Below are 14,900 nucleotides of genomic sequence, written 5' to 3'. Positions count from 1 at the left end.
CCTGTCGGGTTACATGCACCTGAACCCAGGCCGGCCAGGCGTGGCCTCCGGTGCGCAAGGACCCAAAATGACCGAGGAGGACACGCCGCCACCACGGACTAAGAGGCGCGACTCCAACCAGAGGTCCGCTGGCTGCCACTTGGCCTCTCTTTGGGAGTACGCTTAGGTGTGTGAGCTGGGGAAAAGGGAAGTGAGCCGCGCTGTCTGCCCGGCGCGGTCAAGGCGCCACGGCCTCAGCAGCCCCGAGGGCCCCGCGTCGCCCTCCCGGGCCAAGGTTCTCAGGAGCGGGCCGCGGAAAAGACGTTAGCGGGAGGAGTTAGCGGCTGTTGGGGGAACTGGTTCAAGTAAAAACAGTCCCTTCCAAACCCCGGCCATCACGGGGCGGGTATTCCTCCCTTACAGACACCGGCCACAGTGGGGGCGTGGGCGCCCAGGGCGGCCGCCCGCCCGGGCACGCCCGGGCAGGGCCGCTTAGGAGGAGCCCAGGGCCGCCGCCGGTTGGCCCCACCCAGCCCTGAACGCCCGGGGGTCGCGGTGCGACCTCCCAGAGCGTGTCGGGTGAGGAGGTCGCCATAGAGATGAGGCCGCAGAGCGCGCACGCCACCCTGCGGTTGGCATGGAAACGGCCCCCGCGAGGCCCGGGAGCTGCGCTGATTGGCCGATTCAACAGACGCGGGGGCCGGCGGAGGGCGGGGGGAGTTGAAAGTAATTAGCTCTGAGCTGGGCTGCAGACGCTGGGAGGCCAGCGCCCCGGCTAGAATCTATTAACACCTCCGTCCCCTTCCGCCCCGCCCCGCCCCGGCCCCGCCCCTTTCAGCGGACCCTTATTCCCAATCCTCGTGTGCATTTACTAATTGTTCGAGACTTATGTGTAAAGAGATAAGAGTGAGAAGAGCGAGTTCCGCTGTGGGTTCCAAGCAGATTTGGGGGCCTTCTGTCTTGTGGGAGGAAGGCCGCGGAAGAGCACTCTGCTTGTCTCTTGAGAAGGGGACGTACTTTCCCACAGTGATGTATCCTGGGTCACTGGTTTGCAGGGAAGGGGGTGGTGGAGTAATGGATAAGCATCACAGCTAGGAAAGACCCGGGCTTGTAGGTTTGGACTCCCCACTAATGTGGGGGTTAGTATCTTGGCTTAGAGGTTTGTCATATTCCTCTCTCCTTCCAGCCATCAGCCAGGTATTGGAAGAAAGGCTGGAGAGATTCAAATCACCGTTTTGGTTTAAAGCGGCTTTGATCACTTGCACTGTGGCTCAGGCCCTTTCAAACCTAATAACTGCAAGGAAGATCATGTGTCACAGGGCTCTGTCTTCTAGAGAGTCTCAGCATCCTTGGATCCTTGGGGAAGAGGCTGACTCACCGGCTTGTCTGTTTCTTCTTCCTTGACAGCAGTAAGCTGTGGAGACTGAGGCTATGCATCTCAGCAGCTCCAAGAGTGGAGTAGTGCTGGCTCCAGTGTCCCGAGGTCCTGATGCCTGTCAGATGATAACCAGAGGCCAGTTGGGCCAGGATCCGCCACAAAGAACAGTACTAGGAGTGCTAACTGAGAATGGGCAGTACCGGAGGACCTGTGGCCAGGTAATGCCTGGGAAGAGCTGGAAAGGCCCTCGTGTCTTGGTGGGAAGTGGGATCTCTTGAGATTTTCTGCACAAACTCCCCTTGAGTATTCAGCCCTGGAATCTGGCCTATAGGGGCACTGATTTTTTAAATGATCCTTTTTCAGCTAGCAATATTGAATAATTTTCTTTGTTATTAGGAACTGTTTAAGTCAAATATGTGTAAAGTCACTTAAAAGAAAGTGAAAGTGAAGTCGCTCAGTCGTGTCCGACTCTTTGTGACCCTGTGGACTGTAGCCTATCAGGCTCCTCCATCCATGGGATTCTCCAGGCAAGAATACTGGAGAGGGTTGCCATTTCCTTCTCCAGGGGATCTTCCTGACCCAGGGATTGAACCTGGGTCTCTGGCACGGCAGGTAGACGCTTTACCCTCTGAGCCACCAGGGAAGCACCTAAGTTCTGGGCTAAAAGGACATTGTGAATGCACCAGAATAAACTATTGTTGTTCAGTTGCTAAGTTGTGTCCGACTCTTTGCGACCCCATGGACTGTAGCCTGCCAAGCTTCTGTATCCATGGAACTTCCCAGGCAGGAATACTGGAGTGGTTTGTGATTTCTTTCTCCAAAATAAACTTGTGGTACTGGTGTTTCTCTAGATCAGAATGGTATTCAGATTGACCTAGGCTGTGCCTGAAGCATCTCGGATAACCTTTAAGTTCATTGGTGATGGTGTTAGAATCAGGATTGGATCACAGTATACTAGATTACTTCCAAATGTGTGCTTTGAAAGTCAGCTTCTCCCCAGGACTGGGGACAGTTGGGCAAAAGATCATAGGCCATCTGATGTCTGGTTGCTTGTGCTTAATTAATCATAGGTACCTCCCTTAACAGAATGTAAACAGAGGGTAAATAAATTCAACACTTAAAATGCAAATAAGGAGTTTGGATCCTTAAGAATGCATTTTGAGATTAAAACAACAACAACAAAAAAACTTCCTCAAGTCTGTTACTACACCAGCTTCTGTGGTGGAACGACATTGGCGGTAGTATAGTGGAGTAGGTGGGCAGGTATCCTTTCCATTTTACAGGTGAGAAAATTTGAGAGGTTTGAGAAAGCCTTCCCACCCAAACAAAAGTCATGATGGAGGCCAGATCAGAAGCTTCTCCTCATCTACTGACTACTCCTACTCCTCTTCTACACAATGACACAAGTCATTTGTGTCTTGGTGGCATCTGGTTAGTGGGAGAAAATTACCCAAAGTAATCTGTTTCAAGCTTTGGAAAAAACTGAGTAAAGGTGGTTTTAATAAACTTAATTTGCTTAGCGACGTGGTGTACTTCTTTAAACGTGAAGTCTAACAGAGTGGGGGAAGGAGAGAGTGGGATGAATAGAAAGAGTAGCACTGAAACATGTACATTACCTTATGTAAAATAGAGAGCTGGTGGGAATTTGCTGTGTGACGCAGGGAGCTCAAACCCAGTGTTCTGTGACAACCTAGAGGGCTGGGATGAGGCGGGAGGTAGGAGGGAGGTTCAAGCGGGAGGGGACATATGTATGCCTGTGGCTGATTCATGTTGATGTATGGCAGAAACCAACACAAATTGGAAAGCAAATATCCTCCAATTAAAAATAAATAAATAAATAAAACACGAAGTCTAACACCTCTCCTGAATGGGCAGTTACCCTGTGTGCTTCGTGGTTTCACTGTGAATTCATAACTGTTAGTTACCCTCTATGTAGCTTGGTGCTGCCTCTGCATTTCCCGGTTAGATTCCTCTACAACCGTCCTACAGAAATCTTTTATTTTATACTTTCCCTTCTCTCTTTATCCGTTAAAGCCTCTATCTCCGTCCTGCCTCTCAGCTTATAACTTTATATCCTATTTTCCTAAAAATATAGATGCAACTGTAAGAGTTTCCACATGCCCCCATGTATCGTATACCCTGCCACCCTCCTCTTGCTGCGTGACCTATGTATTCCTGCTCTTACGCAAGGTGCACCCCATGTGTGAGGCACACCTGATGCCCTCTTGCCTCTTCAAGGATATCATTCCATCAGCTCTTCTTTCTCTTCCTAGTTTTCTCTTCTCTACTGGGTCAAACCCAAATGCAAATATATTGTGATTTTTTTTTTTTCCAATCTTAAAAACCTTTCAATGACAAAGCTCTTTACAGCAACTGTCCCATTTATGGCAGTATTTCTTGAGAATTTTTCTACTATAAACTCTATTAGGATGGGGATTTGTGATGTCAGGTTTTCTGCTGTACTCCCAGTGTTTAGAAAAATCATGCCTGGCCAGGGTCGCATGCAAGTATTTGTTGAACAAATACTCTATCTCGATTTCTTCTTCTGTTCTCTTTGACTCAATTCTTATTTAAAGTTGTAAATATTTGTTTAAAAATTATTATCTATTTGGCTGCAATGGGTCTTAGTTGTGGCATGCAGTTCTTCAGTTGCAGCATGCAAACTCTTAGCTGAGGCATGCAGGGTCTAGTTTACTGACCAGGGATTGAATCCAGGTCCCCTGCACTGGGAGTGTAGAGTCTTAGCCACTGGACCACCTGGGAAGTCCCTCTCTTTGACTCAATTCGCAATCCTTTCCTTACTTGTCTGAATGGCAGCGTTTGACATTATTGGTCATTCTCTCTTTCTTGAAGTAGTTTCTTCTGACTTAGCCCAGAGAACATAGCTCTCTTCTGGTTTCTCATCTTGCTTACTGGCCACACCTCATTATCTTGGTTCTTCTTCATCCACTCTCCGAAAATTAGAGTGTGCTAGAGCTTAGTATTTGATCTGAATTGGCACTCACTCCCTTCACAATCTGTTCAAGTCTCCTGGCAACAAATACCATCTTTCTGTTGATGATTCCTTCTTCTGTCTCTGGTCTGGAACTCTCAGCTAAGTTTCAGGCTCAAGTTAGCTATCTACTTGACATCTCCACTTGGATCATGCAGTAGGCATCTCAAACTTAGGTGAAACCAAACACTGACTCCAGCCCCAACCTGCTCTTCCCAAAGTCTTCCTCATTTCAGTAAGTGGAATATCTATTCTTCTCATTATTTAACCCCAAAACTTTGTCATCCTTGACTCTTCTTTTTCTTCCACCCCACATCTAATTTGCTGAGAAAATGCTGTTGATTGTACTTTTAAAAATGTCTAGAATTTCATTTCTGTTTCTCATTATGTCATACAATAGTGTTCCATAGCTTGTAGGAGAATTAACTCATAGTACACATTTCTAAAAGCATCATGTTTCTGAATAACTGTGTATAAATGGGCCCTTTCCAGGAGCCTGTTGACTAAAAGTTGACTTTAAGGAGGACTCTGTAACTATGTGTCAAGAACCTTGCATGGTGGTTATAAAACCTGGCATGCTACAAGCAAAAAGCTGATTTACAGTCCCCCCCGCCCCCAACATGTGGTGCCTAGTTCACTTTGGAGGAGAGCTGTAATTTTGCTTTTTCTCTATAATTTTGCATTCCTTTGATAAATACGTGAGGAAGATGACAAATCTTAGGTTAGCTCCTTCCCCAGATGTCACATATAGACAAAGATAAGGGCAAAGTAATCCTTTGGAAGTTTCAGGTTCTGAAATTCAGTTGCAGACATGGATATTTCAAATTCAGATTGCTCTCATCTTTCCAGCCTGCTGGTTTGAGTCACATGGGTTCTCAGCACCTATGCGGGCTCTGGGGTAAGCCTCTAACACAAAACCTTCATCCTTTTCTAGGAGCTCACCACACTCAGGTGTTTCTCTGGATCAGAAAATGTCTACCCTCCAGCTGGAAAGAAAGCGCTGTCTGACAGTAGGGTTCAGGCACCTGCCAAGCAAGGATTTGACATCTACATGGATGAGCCTGAACAGGGGAACAGAGATAGCTGCCCAGGGCGAAAGGGGATGGCATTAGAGGATGCGTATGAAGTGGACACCAGCGCACTCAAGTCAGACCTTCACTTCCTGTTGGATTTTAACACAGGTAATGGGACTCGCCCATGGCTGACGGTACCCTGTCTTTGTAATCGCCTGTACTGTTCAGTAGCATAGAACTAGCAAGAGAACTCCCTGGAATAGTAACTGTTTTCACAGCTGCCTGTAGAGGGTTAGTGGATGGAACTAGTTTTGAAATGAAATGTCTTACCTGATAATGTTGAACCCCCTGCAGTTTCCCCTATGCTGGTAGATTCATCTCTCCACTCTCAGTCTGAAGATGCATCAGATTTTGGTACAGATGTGATAAATGTGACTGAATATGCTGAAGAAATTCATCAGTACCTTAGAGAAGCTGAAGTGAGTTTTTCCAACTTCTCCTTCAATTCCCAGCACCTGAAGCACTCTGTATTAACATAGTTATATGCTCTTGGCCATGACCACTAGCAAATGGCATTCTTGTGACATCTAAACATGAGAACGTTTATGAAAAATAATAGTTGGGTGTGGTGAGTAGCAGTTACTTGGACTATTAATCTATGTCTCAAAAGGGTTTGTATATTAAGTATTTCACTCTTGGGAAGAACCATTATTGCCATGTCCCCCCTCCTTGAAGTTACTCGTTAACTAAATTGCATTACAGAACCAGAATTGCACCCTTTGTTCCATATCATGACGTACAGATTTCTCTGGCTTTTGACTGAGTTTCCTGCTAACCTCTGCTCATGAGCTTTTTAAAAATAGCAACTGTACTGTGGAGCGATCCTTCTAAGATAACAACCATTTAAACATCAAAAAACTCTCTCCCCAAACAGATCAGACACAGGCCCAAGGCACACTACATGAGGAAACAACCAGACATCACAGAAAGCATGCGGACCATTCTGGTGGACTGGCTGGCTGAGGTCGGAGAAGAGTACAAGCTCCGCGCAGAGACCCTCTACCTGGCTGTCAACTTCCTGGACAGGTTTCTTTCCTGCATGTCTGTTCTTAGAGGGAAACTGCAGCTTGTAGGAACAGCAGCTATTCTCCTGGCTTCGTAAGTCCTTCAGCTCAAATATCGTGAAATGTCAGCCTGTCTAAACACTTGATTTCTGTTCCCATTTATTGGAGAAATACAGTGCTTGATAATTAAAACTTACTCATGCCTCCTTTGATAAAATATCATTCTTTTTACAGTGTTTACTGAGAAACTGAATCTCACCACATGTTCACTCTTCAACTTGGATGTTGAAGATCCTCTTAACAAGTTCAGTATCATGACTAAGGCAACCATCAGCTCAAATTCAGAATCTAGTTCAATTATTTTGTAGTATAGTCTTTTGGCTGTATTCTACAGTGAGTAAAAGCCCCGTTTAAAGAGATTTGGGTTTATGTAAGCCTTCTCCAGGCTCTAGCAAATGACTCATAATAACCCAGTTTATTTGGTTACAGTGAATAAACTATTTTAGCTAATTCCTGTTACTATCAGTCATTCATAACAATATCTATTTGTGTAGAAAAGGTTTGGGTTGTGGCTAAAAGTAAAAGTGTTAGTTGGGTCCAACTATTTGCGACCCCAAGTACTGTGGCCCACCAGGCTCCTTTGTCCATGGGATCCTCAGGCAAGAATACTGAAGTGGGTAGCCATTCCCTTCTCCAGGGGGTCTTCCTAACCCAGGAATCAAATCCGGGTCTCCTGCATTGAAAGCAGATTGTTTACCATCTGAGCCAACAGGGAAGCCTTATTTGTGTAGAAAAGCACTGGGGTTGTGACTAAGTTTCTTTTAAATAAGTTACCTGATGGTGAATAGTAGTTTCCTTTCTATTCTTCTGGTCTCAGACTTTATACTTAGTAATTACTATAATTTTGCAAAAATTTCCCTGTGGAAAGGAGAAGCAAAAGCAAAAGCAAAGAATTGATACCAGTGAAATCATTATCTTTCTCTCGGATACATAGCATCTTTTGCTAATTCAATAGAAAAAGCTGGGTACAATCTTTAAAAAAAAAAAATCTAAGGCCTAAGGAGGTTTTTTTTTCTCTTCTCCCTATCATCATGTTCAACATAAAGTTCCTTTCTACAAGATGGAGTCTGTAGAATTAAGAGGAATTTACCCACATGTCTGTCATTCAGAATCTTTCAGCTTATCAGACGCCAAAACCTAAAATCCCTAGTTGAAAATTGTCTCTTTACTACTCAGGGCAGTAAGTATGACATATCCTTGTCATACTCATGCTCTTATGGAAACAAGCCTCTGTATTTTTTCACACCTGTGCCATTTCATGATTTATAAGTGATATTTAAGTCTACGAGGGCCACGTGACAAGCCTGGTTGGGATAGCACAAGAAAGAGAGTCAGAGGATCCAAGCTTCACTTTCCCAAACTCTTCCCTTTTGTAGAAAATATGAAGAAATATATCCACCCGAAGTAGATGAGTTTGTCTACATAACGGATGATACCTACACAAAACGACAACTGCTGAGAATGGAACACCTGCTGCTGAAGGTCCTGGCTTTTGATCTGACAGTGCCAACTACCAACCAGTTCCTCCTTCAGTACTTAAGGAGGCAAGGAGTGTGCATCAGGACTGAGAACCTGGCCAAGGTAGGCCACGTGACTTCCAAGAACCTCAGTGCCAACTGGATAAAACAAGTAGCCTCCTTCAGTTCTTCCTTCCTTTTCAGTTCTTTGCCTTGGGCCCAGAAAAGCTTTTTAGCAATTGGAAGAGAACTAATTTGAAGAACATGACTTCTTCATGTTTGAAGAAACAACGAGACGTTTCCATTAATCATGTTTGGCAGATGTGGGTTGGCTAATCACCCACAGGTCTTAGAAAAAAAAAAATGTAAGCTTGGAAACTATTCTCTTGTATACAGACCACAGGCAAGCAGTACCTCTTAGGTTTACAGAAAGGAAACAAGATAAATATGGTTTGATTTGGCTCTAATCTCATTCTAACATGTTAAGTAAAGAAGCACTATTTGGTCATTTTGGAGTCCTAGAATTTTAGTTAGAGTCACTAAAGTATTGGTTTGGAAAACCTGGTTCCCATCCACTATGATCTAATATATCTGGTATTTATATGCTATGCAAAGAACAAGAAGAACATCTCTATAAATTTCCTAGTATGTTTCTTTTAATCTGATAAGTCCCCCCTGGTACTGTTCTAGCCAATGAACATGCATTTGCCTGATAAATTTTTAATTGATTTTTTACTGGAATATACTTCATTTACAATGCTGTATTAGTTTCTGTTGTATAGAAAAGTGAGTCAGTTATACATGTATGTGTATCTACCCTTTTTTAGATTCTATTCCTATGTAGGTCATTATAGAGTATTGAGTTGAGTTCCCTGTGATCCCTCACAGCTCAGTTGGGAAAGAATCTGCCTGATCCACTGGAAAAGGGACAGGCTACCCACTCCCGTATTCTGGCCTGGAGAATTCCATGGACTATATAGTCCATGGGGTCACAAAGAGTCAGACACAACTGAGTGACTTTCACTTCCACTTCCCTGTGCTCTACAATAGGTTATTAATTATCTGTTTTATATGTGGTAGTGTGCATATGTCAATCCAAATCTTCCAGTTTATCCCTCCCCACCCCCACCTGATAAATTAATAGCTATAATATGGACATATTTTTGCCTTTCACTGAAGACTCCAGTCTACTCCAGTGGCTAGCTGCTAAGTCACTTCAGTCGTGTCCGACTCTGTGTGACCCCATAGACGGCAGCCTACCAGGCTCTCCCGTCCCTAGGATTCTCCAGGCAAGAACACTGGAATGGGTTGCCATTTCCTTCTCCAATGCATGAAAGTGAAAAGTGAAAGTGAAGTCGCCCAGTCGTATCCGACTCTTAGCGACCCCATGGACTGCAGCCTACCAGGCTCCTCTGTCCATGGGATTTTCCAGGCAAGAGTACTGGAGTGGGGTGCCATTGCCTTCTCCAGTGGCTAGAGGAATGCTATTTGACCAGCATAAACCTGCAGTACTAGTACAGGTAACCTATCACGTACACTGTATAGATAGGCCAAATATTGATCCTTGCCTATACAATATTGAGATTTACTTGTAATTAAATGTATTAAAACCTGGATGTTATTCTGGTTATGGACAGGCATGGTGATTATTGACTCAGTGAATACTTTTGAGCATCTATTTCTGTGCTTATCACTAGATACACATTGAACAAAGATGACAGTTTGTTCCCTTGACATTTCTAGGTTTACTTGGAACCTTAGCCAGATTCCTAATTCCAATGAGACTTTCTTTCTTGTGCTTAGTATGTAGCAGAACTGAGTCTCCTTGAAGCTGACCCGTTCTTGAAATACCTTCCTTCACTGATAGCTGCAGCTGCTTATTGCCTGGCAAACTACACTGTGAACAGGCACTTCTGGGTAAGATTCTAACTGATTCTTTCTAGATGATCCTTGGGCTTCCCAGGAGGCTCAGTGATAAAGTATCCTGCAGTGCAGGAAATGTGGGTTCGATCCTTGGGTTGGGACGATCCCCTGGAGAAGGAAATGGCAACCCACTCCAGTATTATTACCTGGGAGATGCCATGGACAGAGGAGCCTGGCAGGCTGCAATCCATGGGGTTGCCAAAGAGACTTAGTGATTAAACAACAACAAGTGATTAACCAACAAGATGATCCTCAAGGCCTCAGGTCTATTTAGTAACTCAAGGCTTAAAACTGGTGAGCTTGTTAGGAGGGAGAGTTAGTTTTATAAGGAACTAGTTGCCTAACCCCCAGATTACAACATGTAGCTGGTCAGTGTTCATGGCTTGGACTCTGTGGCTTAGCTCACTGGGGCGCAGAGGGTGCAGGAAGTCAAGGAGGTGGTGGTGACATGCTCATTCAGTGGAAGCTGGCCTGGAAACCCCAATGCCCACACGTACGTAGGGAGTGCCCTTGTAGCGTAAGCACTGACCACTTCAAGGCAAAGGATGTTGACTCTTCCCCTCCATGTAAAAGAACCTCGGTCCAGTTAGGATGGTCAGAGGTTGTATGAGGCTTTCAAGGGAACAGGGAATTATTGTTGCTTCTTGGCTCGTGATAGCTGGCAGGATTAGAGATGGGCCCCTAAGATTTGGTTCTGAAGGTTCACTTTTGTGCTAAGAGAGCAGGGCATCTACTTTTATTTTCTAAAATTCTTATTTCTTATTCTGCATTTGGCTAAGAATCTTTCCATATTCTATCTAAATAGAGTGTTCAAGTAAGTTGAAGCTCTTCAGGGGCCGGTGAAAATCCTGCTCATAAGAGAATAAACTTCCCCTAAATTAGGCATTTATAATTGTATGATATGAGCAAATTTAGAACTCTGACTGTTCTTCCTAATACCTTATTCCTAAAGGCTCTGAAGAAGGATTATGGTTTCTTTTGAGATGAACATGGATACTTACTAAGTATACCTATTAACTCCCTTCAGTTCACAGTTTTATCTTCAGATTTCTGATATCATATATTAAGATCTTCAAGCTCTATGATACAAATTTCTTTTGTCTTGATTAGCCAGAAACCCTCGCCACATTTACAGGCTATTCATTAACTGAAATCGTGCCTTGCCTGAGTGAGCTACATAAAACGTGCCTCAGTATACCCCATCGACCTCAGCAAGCAATCAGGGAGAAGTACAAGGCTTCAAAGTAAGTTCCAGAAATTCTCTTATCTAGGCTCACTACTTAAAACTTTAGTAAGTGATAGTAATTTCAGAATTAAAAAACGGAACAAATTGTATGTAGTGCTGGGCTGGAAAAGTAGGGTCGCATGTCAAACCAAGAATATCAGTTTGGCAGGGCCTAGATTTATAATTTGTCACCTTGGAGAGTAGCAGGTGGCTCAGTAAAGAATCTGCCTGCAATGCAGAAGACCTGGGTTCAATCCCTGGGTTGGGAAGATCCCCTGGAGAAGGGAATGGCTACCTACTCCAGTATTCTTGCCTGGAGAATTCCGTGGAGAGAGGATCTTGTGGGCTATAGTCCATGGGGGTGCAAAGAGTCAGGCATAGCTGAGCAACTAACACTTTCCAGAGTACATCTAGTCAGCCAGCTCATTCTTTTCCATTAAAACTACCAGACGGTTTTCTGGGGCCCACGTGAGATTTTATGAAACCAAAGCCCTTGGCGTGTATTGAGCTTGCTGTGGGCCTCGTTTCAGGTACATGCACGTGTCTCTCATGGAGCCACCCATGGTGCTTCCTCTGCAGTGAGTTTCAGAACCAAAGCGCCTTCGGAATTTAACCTCCTGATCAACAGACTCGGTTGTGATTTTTACAGGTTTTCTGCAGGTTGTGTCAAACTAGTGTTGCTGCGATATAGGTGACATACTTTTTAGAATGTAAGTGTATTTAGGTTCTCTTAGACGTAGTAGCTTGTAATATAGTCTAGTACTTTCTAAAGAATAAACCTGCCTTCTGACCATGTGTTAGACTTATTTACTGCTGACTGTGGCTGACATGCTTGCCTGGAATTTTAGTTGAGAGTATTACAAATGTCTTTCTATTTTAAGAGTGCTTCTACACTGGTTTTATAAATCTGGTATGCTGTTAGGATTAAGTGTTCTGAAGAATCCAGAGATTTTCATGTTTGGTAAATCGCTTCCCTGAGACTTTTCTCTTCCTATCTTTTTACTCCTCAAACAGCTCTCCATAAACTGGCAAGGGTGACTGCCAAGCCTAGATGGACTAGCGAAGGGACGTAAGCAAGCACTGTCTATTCTAGTGTCCCTGTCGGGCCCTGGAGGGTAAAGACAGTGGGTTGAAGAATAAATGTTATCAGGTACCCCAGAGGGGTAATTTACCTAATTTAATTCTTATTGAGGGTTATGATGCTTATTTTGTAAAGGACTTTTATTTCAATGTCCAGTTTTGATTTAGTCACCCATCAAGCATATATTCAGCTTTAGAAGATGTTCGGAGAGGTAGAAGAAGAAAATTTTACCGTACGATGGGACCTCATAATAATTAAGCTAATCCCGGGCTTCCCTCGTGGCCCAGTGGTTAAGCATCTGCCTGCCAGTGCAAGGGATACAGGTTCAATCCATGGTCCAGGAAGATTTCACATGCCTCGGAGCAACTCAGCCCGTGTGCCACAACTACTGAACCTGCGTTCTAGAGCACACGAACCGCAACTGCTGAAGCCCGTGCACCCTAGAGCCTCGCTTCACAGCAAGAGAAGCCTCTACAGTGAGGAGCCTGCACTCGCCACAGCTAGAGAAAAGCCCAGGCAGCAAGGAAGAGTCAGCACAGACAGAAATAAGTAAATAAATTTTTTTTAAAAAATTAAGCTAATCCCTCATGTTCATCCTTGGAAGATATCCATGCTAAATGCAGCTGAAACTCAAATTATTCATGATTCTACAGTTAACTCACTACGCCCTCATACATGGTCCCTTTCAGCACATATATAGTATATGAGATGAGGAAAACTGGAGCAAAAATGCACTCGTTTTAACTTTCTTTTAAAGATTGGAAGGAAAATCAAGAGCCGACTTGGCCCTGAGGGAGAGTGGTGCTTACAGGGGATTGCACAGAAATGTTGCTAATCTCCAGCTTAGTAGCCCTGGGCCAGCAGGCCTGGAGGCCCAGGAGCCTCTGGCTGTGTTCTGCCTCCAGGCCTGCCCCTGGGCTCAGCCCACATGGCTCAGCCCACATGGCTCTGCAGAAGTGAGAACAACAGATTTCCTTTACACAGAAAATATCAGACCCAGGTGGAAAAATGGGAGTAGATGAAATTAACTCCAAATCAGATGTTTGTTCCAAGCAAGTAGAAAATGGCAACCCACTTCGGTATCCTTGCCTGGAAAATTCCATGGACAAAAGAGCCTGGAGGGCTAAAGTCCATGGGGTCACAGAGTCGGACATGGCAGCACACACGCATGCACCCTAATGGAATTATAAGTATAAAAATACAGCCATACTTGACATGTTTTGTGAAACTTTTTTTTTTTTTTTTAAGTTTCCACAAGCCCTTAAAGAGTCTGGTGTAGCCTTTTTTTTTTTTTCCTGCAGATAAATATTCTCAAGGTGTCTCCATTTCTGATTCCACTGAAGAAATCAACATTTCCCTAAAGGGTTTTGTGGTTTATGGCATAAGTTTCACAAAAGGGATTTAGGGCCTGTATCAATACTAGATTCTCTGTTTTTCTATGTTATTTTGCAAAAGAGGCTTTTGTTTCTAAGGTTGGATCTAACATTTGGCCTTGACTTTAGGTCACAAAAAACCATGCTGCAGGCCACAGAAGTCCGAACCCACAACTCTCATGTTCCTGGGGGCCGGCGGTTTGTACACAACCCGCTCCCACCCTGCAACACATACATTGACAGATTGCAAAGAGGTGGTCTCCAGCTTGGCTTCCCTTTTTTATTACTTTTTTGTGTCCCTGAAATACTTTATTAAAAATATACAAATATGACTGTCACCCGTGCACCGCCCACCCAGCTTAGGAGAGAGTAACAACGTGCGGCACGTGTCCCTCCTCCATCCCATTCTTCATCTTCCCCGAATTCGGCGTTGACCATGGTTTTTATATTTCATAAGAACATGTCCATAAACAATAATGCTTGTTTTTAAAATTTCCTTAATATTGACTATCTCTCAGATTCTTCAGTGATACATGTTTTAGGCAGCATTGTATTTTGAGATGATCTGTGTGGACAACTAGGATTCTGGTTATACTATTATATAGTTTTAAGTGAACATACATATCTGTTCTCATCTCATATCTGTTCTCTTGATTTTTTCCCATCTTTCTCTTTGACCCACTCCTACCCACTGCCTGTCAGCCAGTAAAGGAAGCTGGTCTAGGCAGGGCTGTGGATCTGGGAGGGCTACCTCTGTTTGCCTCTGTGGGCTTTTTGAAAGCCTGTGGCTTCAGACAGACTCTGGCTTTTCTGAAGACTCAGAGACGGCTGTGAATCAAGGGGCCCTTGTTGAAATGGGCCATGAGAAAGGACTAAGGGAAGAGCATTTGCCTACACGTTATCAGGACCCCAAAAGAGAAGCTCAATACACCCAAATGGTTCCTTTGTCTCCTAAGCTCACACCACCAGAATGAAAACACGTAAATCTAATGTACCACTCAAACCTTGAAATTGAAGCCCACACTACTTATATGAGATTGTCTTGCCTTTCTGATCCTTCTGTCCAGATTGGTCAGGAGGGTGGTGGTGGTGGGAGCTGGGGGGTCGGGCAGATGGGACACTCTCCTCGGGGCTCCTGGCCATGACCCCATTTATTATAGCATCCTGGCTCCAGGGCAAGGCCCAGTGCATACAACCTGATGTCCCCATTACTTCGGGAAGATCTTCCCTGCAGTCTCACAGGATGACCTCTCTTTAGGCAGCAAGCTAATTGTTGCCTTCTAATATGTTTTTTATTAGCAATTGATGGTATTCTTAAAAAAGAGAATGGCCAACAGGTCAATTAGAGTAACGAT

General features: G+C 44.3%; 1 protein-coding gene across 6 annotated transcripts; it reads left to right on the top strand.

Annotated features, from left to right (window-relative positions):
* Positions 1-727: 727 nt before the first annotated feature.
* CCNA1 (cyclin A1) lies at positions 728-11,897 on the top strand. Of its 6 annotated transcripts, none has more exons than XM_027557407.1 (9): positions 750-906; positions 1,390-1,575; positions 5,284-5,530; positions 5,717-5,841; positions 6,297-6,520; positions 7,863-8,067; positions 9,747-9,860; positions 10,977-11,110; positions 11,622-11,897. In XM_027557407.1, exons 2-9 carry the CDS (start codon positions 1,411-1,413, stop codon positions 11,671-11,673), a joined length of 1,266 nt encoding a protein of 421 aa, XP_027413208.1. In that variant the 5' UTR covers positions 750-906; positions 1,390-1,410; the 3' UTR covers positions 11,674-11,897. The 6 variants fall into 6 exon arrangements, with proteins under 6 accessions (XP_027413202.1, XP_027413208.1, XP_027413206.1 ...); XM_027557405.1 differs by having other exon boundaries at positions 1,387-1,575; XM_027557403.1 differs by having other exon boundaries at positions 750-1,005.
* The last annotated feature ends 3,003 nt before the right edge of the window (positions 11,898-14,900 follow it).

Source organism: Bos indicus x Bos taurus, chromosome 12, assembly GCF_003369695.1.
Source record: "Bos indicus x Bos taurus breed Angus x Brahman F1 hybrid chromosome 12, Bos_hybrid_MaternalHap_v2.0, whole genome shotgun sequence".
Lineage (NCBI taxonomy): Eukaryota > Metazoa > Chordata > Mammalia > Artiodactyla > Bovidae > Bos > Bos indicus x Bos taurus.
Note: the sequence above shows the minus strand (reverse complement) of the source record. Positions and strands in the feature narration are given on the sequence as shown.